This window comes from Ctenocephalides felis, unplaced genomic scaffold, assembly GCF_003426905.1.
Source record: "Ctenocephalides felis isolate EL2017-DRISC unplaced genomic scaffold, ASM342690v1 CF-g0.4_SCAFFOLD_00845, whole genome shotgun sequence".
In the NCBI taxonomy this organism is placed as follows: domain Eukaryota; kingdom Metazoa; phylum Arthropoda; class Insecta; order Siphonaptera; family Pulicidae; genus Ctenocephalides; species Ctenocephalides felis.
In genome coordinates this window covers 89,592,260-89,606,880 of record NW_020536999.1, presented here as the reverse complement: position 1 = coordinate 89,606,880, position 14,621 = coordinate 89,592,260, and the positions used below count along the sequence as shown (strand labels likewise).

The 14,621-nt window shown below is 27.5% G+C and overlaps 2 protein-coding genes across 2 annotated transcripts in view; both read right to left on the bottom strand.

The window, feature by feature from the left end:
* LOC113362938 (tRNA pseudouridine synthase-like 1) overlaps positions 1-2,596 on the bottom strand; it is a 5,937-nt gene extending 3,341 nt beyond the window's left edge. The window contains exon 1 of the mRNA XM_026605432.1: positions 2,582-2,596. Coding sequence (XP_026461217.1) covers positions 2,582-2,596 — 15 coding nt within the window. The remainder of the gene's footprint in view (positions 1-2,581) is intronic.
* A 1,589-nt stretch (positions 2,597-4,185) lies between these two features.
* LOC113362937 (zinc finger and BTB domain-containing protein 6-like) lies at positions 4,186-7,765 on the bottom strand. The gene is made up of 5 exons (XM_026605431.1): positions 7,508-7,765; positions 7,024-7,212; positions 6,434-6,761; positions 5,864-6,118; positions 4,186-4,691 (listed from the first exon to the last, which is right to left on the bottom strand). The coding sequence occupies exons 1-5, from the start codon at positions 7,700-7,702 to the stop codon at positions 4,186-4,188; spliced, it is 1,473 nt and encodes a 490-aa protein (XP_026461216.1). The 5' UTR covers positions 7,703-7,765.
* Between the last annotated feature and the right edge of the window lie 6,856 nt (positions 7,766-14,621).

Below are 14,621 nucleotides of genomic sequence, written 5' to 3'. Positions count from 1 at the left end.
AAAACTTTCGGTAATTGACATAGTTTAATTGTCTGAGGATGTGTTGTTTTGAGAATATGTGCAGGAAAGACTTTGGTTTGTATAAAGACATGATAAATCTTAACCTAGGAACTATAATGGATATTGTACAATGTGACACATATGTTGCATAGTTGGGGACAAAATATATTAATACTACCCACGTTTACTTTAATAAATAATTAAAGTTTTATCACAATTTTTTATTGTTTGTTAATTATTATACACAATGTGCATGTACGAGGTTAACAACGCGAACTGTCAAAACTGCATTGCAGAGAAATTAGCTACAAATGGTTGATGTTTGCCAACGTTATAGACAAAAAAGTCAGTAAAATTTAAAAAGATATTTATAAAAGTAAAAAATGAATTAAGAATGAAGTGTAAGTATTTTGTAAAAAAGTAAAGCTTCTTAATGTGTAATTGAAAATATAAATTGATTTTTAGTAGTAAGATACGAATTCTACAACTTTCTCACACAATCTACACAATTTTTAGACAAATTACATCATTCTGAGATAATATACAACACTTTCAGACAAATTACAACATTCTGAGGCACTTTACAACATTTGCAGACAATATACAATATTTTCAGATAAATTAATTAAAACATTCTGAGACAATTGTCTGTTGACATCACCATTTTCAAAAAATTACAATATTTCGAAACAATGTACATCATATTCAGACTAATTACCATATTTTAAGACAATATTTTTAGACAAATTACATCATTTTGATACAATATACACCATTTTCAGACAAATTACAACATCCTGAGAAAATATTTATAGATAAATTATAACATTCTGAGACAATGTACAACATTATCAGACAAATTACATCATTCGGAGACAATATACACAATTTTAAATCATATTACATCATTCTGAGACAATATACAACATTTTCAAACAAGGTGCATCATTCTGAGACAATATACACCAATTTCAGATAAATTACATCATTCTGAGACAACAAACAGTCTCAAACAAATTTCATTATTCTGAGACAACATACACCAACTTCATATAAATGACATCATTCTGAAACAATCTACATAATTTTCAGACAATTACAACTTTCTGAGACAATATTTTCAGGCAAATTATAAAATTCTGAGACAAAATACACCATATTTAGACAAATTACATCATTCTGACACAATATACAACATTTTCAGACAATCTACAACATTCTCAGACAAATAACATTCTGAGAGAGTATATACACTTTTAGACAAATTACATCATTTTGAGACAATCTACAACATTTTCAGACAATATACAATATTTTCAGATGAAATAATTAAAACATTCTGAAGCAATACATTGACTGTTGCCATCTGGTGTATATATACACCATTTTCAGACTAACTCCAATATTATAAAACAATATACATCATTTTCAGACTGATTATAATTAGTATACAATATTTTCAGACAATTTACAGCATTCTGCGACAATATACACCATTTTCAGACAAATTACATCATTCTGAGACAATATATAACATTTTCAAACACTCTACAATATTTTCAGATAAATTACAACATTTTGAGAAGATATACACCATTTTCAGACAAATTACATCATTAAACATTACATCAATCAACATTCTGTGACAATATACACAGTTTTCATACAAATCACATCATTCAGAGACAATATATAATATTTTCAGACAATCTACAACATTCTCAGACAATCACAACAGTCATTAATTAATAAAATATTTTTTATTAAAGTGAAACTTCTAATGCGTCTTCCAATTAGGTCTAAGTAATTCCAAAGAAATTATTTATAAATAATTCCTTTCCAGGTGTTTTCTTAAAGTTCCATATCGTCTTATAAATATAGTAAGCAACATATATGTTTTAGAATTGGATATTTAAGTAATTTAGAGATTATTAATAAAAATCATGTTTTAAGTATTTATTTATCTTATTATACAATAACACTGTCTTTACGTTTATTGTTGAGGCTTATTATGAGGTATTTTGTGTAATTATTGTGAGGTCCAGTTTAAATTAAAACTATTGTTGTATAGCTCGATAGAAGATTTATGAATATCTCAGAAAACACTTTTGAAAAGAAAAAGACTAATAGATACTTTTTATAAATATCACTAACAGCAATCAGAATTTAACGAGCCCAATAAGCTGTTAAGACTCGTTAAGTCCAATAAGCTGTAAAGACAAGGCTCTTGTAGATAGCAACCCAAATTGTTTTCCTGTCTGTATGTGAAAAATTTATTATTATAATTATATAGTTACCTATATATATAGTTTCCAAGTGAAAATAGCTTTTACACGACGTTGCTCAATCAATCAAACTTTTATTACTGTTGCAGATAATTTCTGTAATATTTTAATTTAATTTCAATAATAAATTCTTCACACACAGACAGGAAAACCATTTGGGTTTCCATCTAAAAAAGCCACGTCGTTAAGTTTACTATAGTTTTCACAACAGCTTCACAACAATAATATTATTCATGTTTTCAAGTGAAAACGATGTCTATTGCTTGACATCAGGCTGTCCGAAGTGGGTATCAAACCTGATTTAAATGCATTGCTGTAACCTCATGGAATATTAAAGTGTTTTCTAAAATATTCAATAATCTTTCTTAGCTAAAATGCTTATACAGTATTGACAAAATTATTTTAACAGTTTTTGCATTTATCAATAAATATTTTAATTTATTTTCTGTTTAATTAAAACCTGAGTTGCGAGTAAATATCACCAGTTCTATTGCAACGTTTTGACAATGTTAGAAATAAGTTTTTATTTCTAATGGCTAATATTTGTTTTAAAATCACATTAAAAATAAATTTAATTAAATAATATACCCAATAAACCACAAAACGTAATTAAAACGTTAATATAACGCAACATCTATAACGTCGAACATAAAGGTTACGTAACCTAGAAGGCACACAGACGTCTCTATTTCGTAACTGTATCAACGTTGAACAAAAACGAAGTATCAACGTTGAGGCCGATTAAAGGCTACAACTATACGTAACATTTACGTTTGATTAATCGTAACGTTACCGTCAAATACGTAACGACGTTTCTTCTGTGCTACGTTATTTTAACTTAATTGAATGTTTGTGGTTTGCAGGGTAAAAACTGTGTTTGTATTAAATCCACAGTTTTTTTATAATAAAACTCGTCACAAATAAATAAAATATTTTTCAATAATACTTTTAAGTTAAATTTAGTACCACAGATAGTAAGTAAAATTTCAGAGGACTATTTTTATCAACTCATAATTTTTCTTTTAACTTCTTGAACGTAAAGTTTACGTTTTGTCCTGAAAATCCAATTTGTTAACTATGTTTTTTTAAAGTTTCAAAAATCTAATATAAGTTAATTTAAATAAAAAGAAGTACAACGATAAAGTCTCTCGGGTACAGTATCACAAAAGGGATCAACTCAAGGGGGTACTCTGGTCCAGAATTTTTAAAAAGTCGATTTTTCTCAAAATTTTTAAAGTTTAACTATTTAAGAATATGTGTTTTTTTTATTGTTCAGAACCTAATAGTCCTATAAGCTGTTGTGCTAATTTTGACTTTATACTAGTCTGTTTGACAGATGGCAACCCAAACAGTTGTCACATCTCTGTATGATAAAATTATTACTACAATTTCTGTAATAGGGCGAGTATGGTGCAGCAATTCCGGGCGAGGGCTATTTTCACTTAGAAACATATTGCTATCTATCTTTCCGAGTGAAAATCGTTGTCAATGTTGCCTGACAACAGGCTGCTCGAAGTGGGTATCGAACCCGGGACCTCTGAAACAAGGCCCGTCGCTCTTAACCGCTTACCTGCGGGAAAGCCAAGAATATGTGTAAAAGAGGATTTTTGGAAAGTTGTTTGGCTATAATAATCAACAAAACAATTTACAATTACGAAGAAACGGCTTAGGCTATCTTTACTAAAAATCAATTTGATCTCATTCGATTCAGAATGATTTGAAACGTCGAGAAAACATAAAACCGGTAAATGGGATTTTTTCGCAAAAACATACATCGCAACAATATTGTTTACTTGTTTCTTAAAGCCTTTAAGAAATCGCAAAAAACCGTAAAAAATATCGCAAAAATTCATACTCTTAGACTAGAATACCCCCTTAAGTAACCAAATTAATCAAAACTTCAATTTTGCACCACCTTTTGCACTGCAATTAAATTAGTACAAACCAGTCTATTATTATTACTCATTAAATAATCATTCGATCCATTATAATTAAGTACCATACCGCTTTGTAACGAACTACCATACTGCGCTTGCCTACAATTCAGACTTTGATCACTTACCATATTCTGATCTAACTTTTGCCTATTATCCTGGTGTACAAACCCATTATCTACCTCAGTCCTAATATTACTCGGTACCAGTCCACCGTTCTGTGGCAACATATCAAAATTGTTCTTCTGCACCAGTTTGGCATGGTGAAAGGATTTGAGGTGTCTACGGAGGTAGAGTTTTGTTTTAAATGGTTTTTGGCATATGGGACAGGCCACTGATTCAGGACTGTGGATAAGACTGATGTGTTGTTTGAGATTCGAACGGTTCGAATACACTTGGCCACACATTCGGCAGGTGTTATTAGATCCAGTGATGGTTTGCTGCAAGGTAGAGTTTGAGAACTCTCTCAGATCTACAAAAGAAGAGAGAATAGGGCTTATATATGTATATATATAACAAATGTATTCTGAGTGTTTAGACATTAATTTAGAAATATGAACAAACAGCACTTTTTTTGCACTAATTTATTAAATAAAATTAATTTTACAAATGTTTCGAGACTAGGTTTGTCTCATCATCAGTGTATTATAATATAAAATCTAAAATATGAAAATCTAAAATAGCACTATGTGTTAACAGGTCTAACTGAGCCCTCTTCCCAGTTGTTTCTGATAATACAAAAAACACATGTTTTAGTACTGTGTCAAGCTTTGCAGTAATAGTTGGTGTTTTTTGTATTATCAAAAAATAAATGTAATTTAAATAAAATATTAAAAAATGTGTAGTATATAAGTAACTGTTTTTGAAATTACACTGAAGATGAGGCATACCATGGTCTCGAAACGTCTGTAATTACCAAATAAAGTGTGTGTTAAAAATCTAAGTGTTGTATTGTTCATATTTAACATTTAATATTCGATCCACTCATATCACAAAATTCTATATTATATATATATATATATATATATATATATATATATATATATTAAATGAATCCTGGATATTCAATTCATGTTTCTTTTCAAACAACTAGTACAAAAAAATAAAACAAAAATAATTATTTTCAGTAGATGTATAATTAAGACGTTTCGAAACTAGATATGTTGCTTCATCCAGTTTTTTCTATCAAGAAACAAAACATTTTGTAACTATATTATTGAATAATTTAGTAAAAACTGTATGACAAAAAAACTTTTAAATAAATAAATTTTGACTTTCAATACACTCATTTTAACTTATAGATTGATTAATTGATTGATTGCTAGATTGTCAAATAATAAAAAAAATTTTTTGAAAAAATGAGCAATTTATTTTTGTAAGCAATTTTTTTTTCTAGTAATTTAAAAATTAAAAATTAAGAAACTAAATTTAATGATATCTATGAAATCATGTAACTAGTTTTTATTAAAAGCACTTATAAATTTACTTTATACTTGAAACAAAATATACATAATCCTATCATTTAAATTTTTTTTATCATACTGTTCTTACCATGTTTTGTATTTGTTTCAGTTGAAAAAATACATTTTAATCATTTTCATCTTAATATAATTAATTATATTGTTTTATTATGCTGCCCAAAACATTCTAAGCAAAAAAAGGGCTGTTGTTCGCAGTCTGAGCAGTAGGTTGAAACTTTTTTTCCTTTGTTTCTAGCTGCTTCTCGACCTTCTGCTTCTTTTAGTTGAGCGTAACATCCAGTGCACATTCTTCTTACTTTCTTTCTTTCAGCAGTGTACATTACTTTTAGTGTATGAGCTGAATTTTTTGGATTTATAGTTTTGCCCAAGCTAAAGCTAGGCATTTCAGTGACCAAATTTTCCCGAAATTGACTAAATCCTATAAAAAATAGTGTTTTTCGGGAGTTTTGACAAAAAAATTTGTTTCTGTGATACATTAAGTTTTTTGATACATTTTTAAATGTATCAAATTATCTAATAAAGTTAGCATGGCCGAAAAAAATAAGAAAAAACAATAATAATCATTGGTGTAAAATACATAGGTAGATGACAAATTTTAAAAAGGAGACTCTTGAATAATAAAATCTAAATACACACACACACATATATATATATATATATATATATATATATATATATATATATATATATATATATATATATATGTGTGTGTGTGTGTGTGTATTTCTCTTACCTGGGGTCAAGTGATCAGGAAAATTAACCAAATTATTGTCTTCCATTTCCTCTACCGACATACCCACATCATCAGCCTCCATCTCAATTTTAGGTATTATGAGTTCATCCATTTCATCAGAACAAGGTTCAATAACTTCATCCTTAGGTACACCAGATTTTATTTGATTTTTATCACCACTGGCGCTTGGAATCGGTGAAAGTTCATTTGAAACTTCACTGCCAACTTTATTAAAATTTGTAGTTTCATGCTCTTTCAAATATTCTTGAGGTGTCACAGAAGATTGAGATTGGAGAAAGACTCTTTCTTGAATTAGTGTTTCAATTGGCTGTAATAGGAATTAATATAATAATTGATAATAATTGATTTATTATTTTAGTCATTATAAAACTAAAAACACATTGACAAATCCCATAACAGTTTTCATATTTTAATTTCTGGTTTTGTTTTTAAAGCAGCTTTAATTTATAACATTTTACTCTATATAAATTTTACTTGCCAAATTGTCTTGATATTTTATTAATTTACAAAAACATAAATTTGCTCCATTAATATTAATTTATTGTTTCATTATCATTTAATCCCTGTACCTCATTTATTGTTTCTTGATTTTTATCAGCAAGTCCTCTAATTTGCAAATGTTCAGCAATTTGTAAAAACTGTGGCAAGTCACTTCGAGAAATATCAACCTCTCCGCAATACACAAATTGGAGTAATGCCTTTATATGCTTTGCTTCTACATCGAGTAATAATAATACTGGGTGTTGGCAAGGGTTGTTCTAAAAAGAAATTGAGAATAATAAAAGGAATAAATACATAAATATTGTTCTAAAGTAGATAGCTCAATTTTGACAATTTTAGAGTAGATAGCAATAGTGACATCAACAAAGTGTTTTCTGTATTAAATACAAAATGCATTAAAAATAAAATGGACTATTAACAATTTACAAATGGAGAAAAGGCATATTTGATGAGCTCAGTCTAATAATGATCAAATTGTTAATTCTAATGTAAATCAAAACTGTTTCCAAAGTTTAACCTGACTTTTGGCTAGTTTTTTATAAAATTCTTTACCTTAAATATGGTCCTAAAGTAAGGACTACAAGCAGATAGCACAAGTTTGTGCGCCCCCACAAGACTTCCTGCACAAGCAATAGTGACATCAACAAAGTCTTCATTATCTATTAAAGTCTTAAATTGTGAAGACAAACTAGAAGGAAAGGTTTTCCATTTCAAACAGAATTGTTGATCACTATCATCAGCATTCATTTTTCAATTTGGTGTTAAGTATTTTTTTTATATAAATAAATATAATGCCACTGTTTTGGTTGATAAAATAGAGATTAATATAAATAATTATTTAATAAACTATATAAAATGATTTGTTTTTGAATTTATTTGTAAATAGATTGATTTTGACAACTTTAGAATCCAAACTGAAGTTAGAAACATATGTGTTTAGTAGGTTAGGTTGGCAACACTTGTCATAATTTTTTAAATCTTCAGTTATGATTATATATTCAAAAACAAAAATTAATATATATTTATCTGCATTATTTTGGACTTTCTATAAATATTATATATAAATCTTCTATATAATTCTATATAAATCTTCTATTCATATTGAAATTCCTAATTGTATCCAATCTCTTCCTAATAATGTTGTGTTAAGTGTTTTTGACTAAATTAGTATTTAATTATTAATTAGTTTAATGACCCTTTGGTTTTCTTTTGCAGTACCTAAAAAGTGTTACTGTAAAAACATATACTGATATTAAAAAATGCTTGTAGTAAATTGAATTTGTAAACATTTAAAAAAAAGCTTATAGCATTTGTTCCTGATGGTCCTGAATGAGGATGATCCTAATTGAGCACTTTGGATGTTCTGGAGGATCTGTTTTGATTTCATTGTATCAGATGATAGCCCATATCTGTAATTAAAAGAGACTTAAATTATTTAATGAAATTACTATAACTATACACAATACTATAGTATTGTATTATAAATATATTTAGCATAGTATTATTTATTGCTTAGATTTTATTTATGTTGGAAGCAGCAAACGTCCAATTTATAGAATCCAATATATAGAAGCCCAAAATAATAAGAACAGCAAACGTCCAATTAATAATATCGTTGCTGTTAAAAAATAATATAAAAGCAGCAAACGTCCAACTTATAATGTTGTTGCTGTTTATACTCAAAAATAATAAAAACAGCAAACGTCCAATTAATAATATCGTTTCCATAAATAATATAAAAGTAGCAAACGTCCAATTAATAATGTCGTTGCCAGAAATAATAAAACAGCAAACGACTAATTAATAATATTGTGTAATAAATCTGTACCTGATAATGTCCATCACCAATGAAGATCCTATTTGAGGACCTTGGATTTTCCAGAAGATCTGTTTTGATATCATTGTACCATTTTGATAAATTGTTGGCCCATATCTGTAATTAAAAGAGACTTAAATCAATTAACGGAATTACTATTTAAAATAGTTAATAATTAATTTTATTGTTTTAGATTGTATTTCAGTTGAGAACAGCAAACGTCCAATTTACAATATCGTTGCTGTTCATCGCCTAAAATACAGCAGTAAACGTGCAATTAATAATATCGTTGCCAAAAATATAATAAAAGCAGCAAACGTCCAACTTATAATATCGTTGCTGTTCATTACCAGAAATAAAAGCAGCAAAAGTCCAATTTATAATATCGTTGCTGTTCATACTCAAAATAAAAAAACAGCAAACGTCCAATTTATAATATCATTGCCAGATAATGCAATTTACAATATCGTTGCTGTTCATCGCCTAAAATACAGCAGTAAACGTGCAATTAATAATATCGTTGCCAAAAATATAATAAAAGCAGCAAACGTCCAACTTATAATATCGTTGCTGTTCATTACCAGAAATAAAGCAGCAAAAGTCCAATTTATATATCGTTGCTGTTCATACTCAAAAATAATAAAAACAGCAAACGTCCAATTTATAATATAATTGCCAGATAAAATAATAAAAACATTAAACAACAAATTAATAATATTGTGAAATATATTTATACCTGATAATGTCCATCACTGATGATAAACCTAATTGAGGACCTTGGATGTTTCAGAAGATCTATTTTGATATCATTGTATCTGATGATGGCCCATATCTGAAATTAAAAGAGACTTAAATTAATTAATGGAATTACTATTTAAAATAGTAATAGTTAATTATTGTTTTGATTTTATTTTTGTTGAAACAGCAACGTCCAATTTATAATTTCATATTGTGTTCATACTCAAAATAATAAATACAATTTATAATATCGTTAGTCCAAAAATAATATAAAAGCAGCAAACGACCAATTTATAATATCGTTGTCAAAAATAATATAAAATCAGCAAACGTCCAATTTATAATATCGTTGCCAAAAATGATAAAAAGAAGCAAACGTCCAATTAATAATATCGTTGTCAAAAATAGAATAAAAGCCGCAAAAATCCAATATGTAATATTGTTGCCAAAAATGATAAAACAGCATACGTCCAATTTATAAAATATCGTTGCTGTTTATAATATAATAAAAACAGCAAACGTCGAATTAATAATATCGTTGCCAAAAATAATAAAAAAGCAAACGACAATTATAATATTGTGTAATAAATCTGTACCTGATAATGTCCATCACCAATAAAAATCCTAATTGAAAACCTTGGATTTTCCAGAAGATCTGTGTTGATGTCATTGTACCATTTTGATGAATTGATGGCCCATATCTGTAATTACAAGAGACTTAATTAATTAAGAGAAAAACTATTTAGCATGATAAAATTAATTATTGTTTAGATTTTATTCAATTAAAAGCAGCAAACGTTCAATATATAATATCGTTGCTGTTCATAATCAAAATTAATAAAAGCAGCAAACGTCCAATTTATGATATCGTTGCTGTCCAACGCCCAAATAATAAAAACATCAGCAAACGTCCAATATATAATATCGTTGCCAAAATAATAAAAACAGCAAACGTCCAATTTATGTATCGTTGCTGTTCATCACCAGAAACAATCAAAAGAACAAAGATAGCAAACGTCCAATTCATAATACCGTTGCCAAAAATAATAAAAGTAGCAAACGTCTTATGCTTATTTATCTATAGTAGCTAACGTCCCATTCATAATATCGTTGCCAAAAATGATAAAAGCAGCAAACGTCCAATTAATATAATATCGTTGCCAAAAATATAATAAAGGCAGCAAACAGCCAATTAATAATATTGTGTAATAAATCTGTACCTGATAATGTCCATCACCAATGAAGATCCTAATTGAGGACCTAGGATGTTCCAGAAGATATGTTTTGGTGTCATTGTACCATTTTGATGAATTATTGGCCCATATCTGTAATTAAAAGAGACTCAAATTAATTAATAGAAAAACTATTTAGCATCGTGAAAATTAATTATTGTTTAGATTTTATTTTAATTAAAATAAAGACAGCAAATGTCCAATTTATAATATCGTTGCTGTTCATACTCAAAATTATAATAAAAGCAGCAAACGTCCAATTTATGATATCGTTGATGTCCAATGCCCAAAATAATAAAAACATCAGCAAACGTCCAATTTATAATATCGTTGCCAAAAATGATAAAAGCAGCAAACGTCCATGTTAATAATATCGTTGCTGTTTATCGTAAAAATAATAAAAACAGCAAACGTTCAATTTATATAGTTATAACATCGTTGCTAAAGATAACAATAACAGCATACGATCAACTTAAAATATCGTTGCTATATTTATCTAACATTATATTATCATTGCATATGCGATTGTAATTATATTGTAATTTTCTAATTGCAATTGAAACTTTCGTTAGTTGACAGTTGGGAGCCGCCATTTTGTTTAGGTACAACACTGAAAAACTTAATGTTACTTTTTTTGCAAAAAAACTGTACAGACCCAATTTTTAATGTTATTTAGATACAAAAGGTCAAACTTTATCGAATTTTTATTAATAATACGTCGTTGAAACGACTGTATTGTTTAAAACAGAAGAAAACCACTTGTTGTGGTATGGCCGCCATCTTGGATTTTCCAAAATCACAAATTTTGAATTGCAAAAAAATGCAAAAATCTCAATAAATAATGGGAAAAAGTGCAATAATATTAAATAAACATACATATATTTATCGTAAATCAACAAATACAGCACGCATACGACGTTTTAAAACACGCCAAAAACCGTTTGCATCAGAACCTGATGGCGTCACTTTATTGTGTTAATAAAACGCAATAATTGTGCAAAATTATATGAAAAAAGAAGCACTTACCTTTTTAAATGCACGTTGCACAACGGAACACACTTTTTAGACACTGATTTGTTTTAAAATAAATAATATTTACTTATTTGTTGCACTGCACTGCGCGGAGATGTTAACAGTTCGGAGGATGACGCGCTAATGAGCTGCGAGCTGATTAGTAGCTAAATTAATAGCTGTCGCGCAAATTCAAAATGGCGGATGATGAGAAAAACATACCCCGAAGAAAAGTACAAACCCGGCTCGAAAATTTGGTTTAAAACATACTATATGGGCGAAACACTATGATAAATATGCTAAACCAAGTTAAAACACAATTCCGCACACTAATTATGCACTTTTGCTTCAGTAATTAAACATTATAACAGAGGATTAGGGATTACACACCAACAAACAATTTCAAATAAAATCATTGAAACCACACTAAAAATGAAGTTCATCACCATTAATTAACACATTAATAAAGCCTGGACATTATTTAGCAAACTGCAATGCTGCAATTTTACTAATTATAATTAAGAAGTTTTCAAATCTATTTGTTGACAATCATATATTGTAACCGCATTTGCAAACACTAGTTTTACAAAGTGCCAAATTGTTTAAAAAACGTTCGTAAACTTATTACTGATGCTAATTATCACCACATCGTATTCTAATATAGTCTAGGATTATCACGTTTTATTATATAAACAAATATATAAATAATTAATCACTTTTTTATAATTATTGTTTTGATTTGAAATGTCAACAACAACATGAAGTTATGTTTATTTATCTATGAAATGAAGTATGTAATGTTACCAACATAAAAAGTAATTTAAATTGTTGCACAATATATATTTAAATAAATACACTTTAAATATTAATTATAATTTAAATCCGTATTTTCTAAGTACTCTAGAAATATTATTATAATATCATATTATATATCTTAAATTTTTATGTAATTTTTTTCTTTTTTCTCTCGTATGTCAAACCCAGCACCAACGTCCATTTTGCAAATGCAACAAGTATTATTTAAATTTAAACTTTTAGTTTGATTATCTGTGTTTATTGAGTACAAAAATTTCAAAACTTGATACATTAATACAAAGGGTATGTTAATAATCACTTAGTTCAATAATATTTAGTATACAATAAGTTTTCTATCTACAACAGGCATTTGCACAATAAGATGTTCTATTTTTCCACATTAACTAATTACATAAACAACTGTATTGAATTTGTAATTAATTTACATTTATTTAGGTTCAAATGAAGATTTTACACATAATCTGTTTACACAGATCAACATAACCATGTTATGTCTATTATAACATTTGCACAAGTACAAAAGCGAGGCCATTGTGAAGGATATTTGTATTTACTGATTTAACTGGTAAAAACATAATACATTGATACTATGGGTATGGTAATAATTACTAAATTTATTCAAAAAGTTATTAGTAGGTACCACAATAGTTTTTCATCAGCCTTAATATAAGTTTCTCTATCTTTGCTCGATTATTAATTATAAGAACAACTATATTGAATTTATAATGAAATTAAGTTTATTTAGGTTTATATGAAGATATTACACACAATCTGTGTGCTCAGACCCAAATAACCATGGATACAATTCATAGAAAGTTAAATATTAGTTATTTATAAAGGATATTTGTACTTGCAGGTATATAAGCCACAATTTGAAGATAATTTACACAAGTTTATTAAGATTTCATAATTGAATAAAAAGTAATATAAAAACCTAATACATTAATACAACGGGTATGTTAACAATGACTTAATTCATTCATTAGATTTATATAACAAAACCTATTCATTAGATTTATATATGTCTAATAAGCCCTTTTGCACAAATAACTACAACTATATTGAATAAACAATGAAATTAAGTTTATTTTCGTTTAAATGAAGATATTATACCTATTACACTCAATCTGTGTACTCAGAATCAAATAACCATGGATACAATTCATAGAAAGATATAAATGAGTTATCTATGAGGGATATTTGTACTCGCAGGTAAATAAGCCACAATTTGAACATGATTTACACGAGTTTATTATGATTTTATCATAGAATCATGAGAAATGTGAAAACCTAATACATAAATATAATTGGTATGTTAATAATTACTTAATTCATTCATTAGATTTATATAACAAAACCTATTCATTAGATTTATATATGTCTAACAAGCTCCTCTATCTTTGCACGATTAACAAATATAACTACAACTATATTGAATTAACAATGAAATTAAGTTTATTTAGGTTTAAATGAAGATATTACACACAATCTGTGTACTCAGAACCAAATAACCATGGATACAATTCATAGAAAGTCAAATATTACTTATTTATAAAGGATATTTGTACTGGCAGGTACATAAGCCACAATTTGAACAAGATTTACACGAGTTTATTAAGATTTTATCATTGAATCAAGAGTAGTATAGAAACCTAATACATTAATACAATGGGTATGTTAACAATTACTTAATTTATTTAAAAACTTATTCATTAGTTTTTTATATGCCCTACAAGTTTCTCTATCTTTGCACGATTAACAAATATAACTACAACTATATTGAATTTTGTAAAAAAACTCAGTTTATTTAGGTTTAAATGAAGATATTACACACAACCTGTATACTCAGAACAACATAACCATGGATGCAATTCATTATAAAGGATATATCTGTATTCGCTGATATAAAATCCACGATGTGAAGATCATTTACCTCACTGAATCAAGAGAAATTTGCAAATCTTATACATAATTACTATCAGTAAGTTAATAGTTACTTAAATCATTTCAACTATTGTTAATATATAAATAGATATTTAAACAAATTAATTAG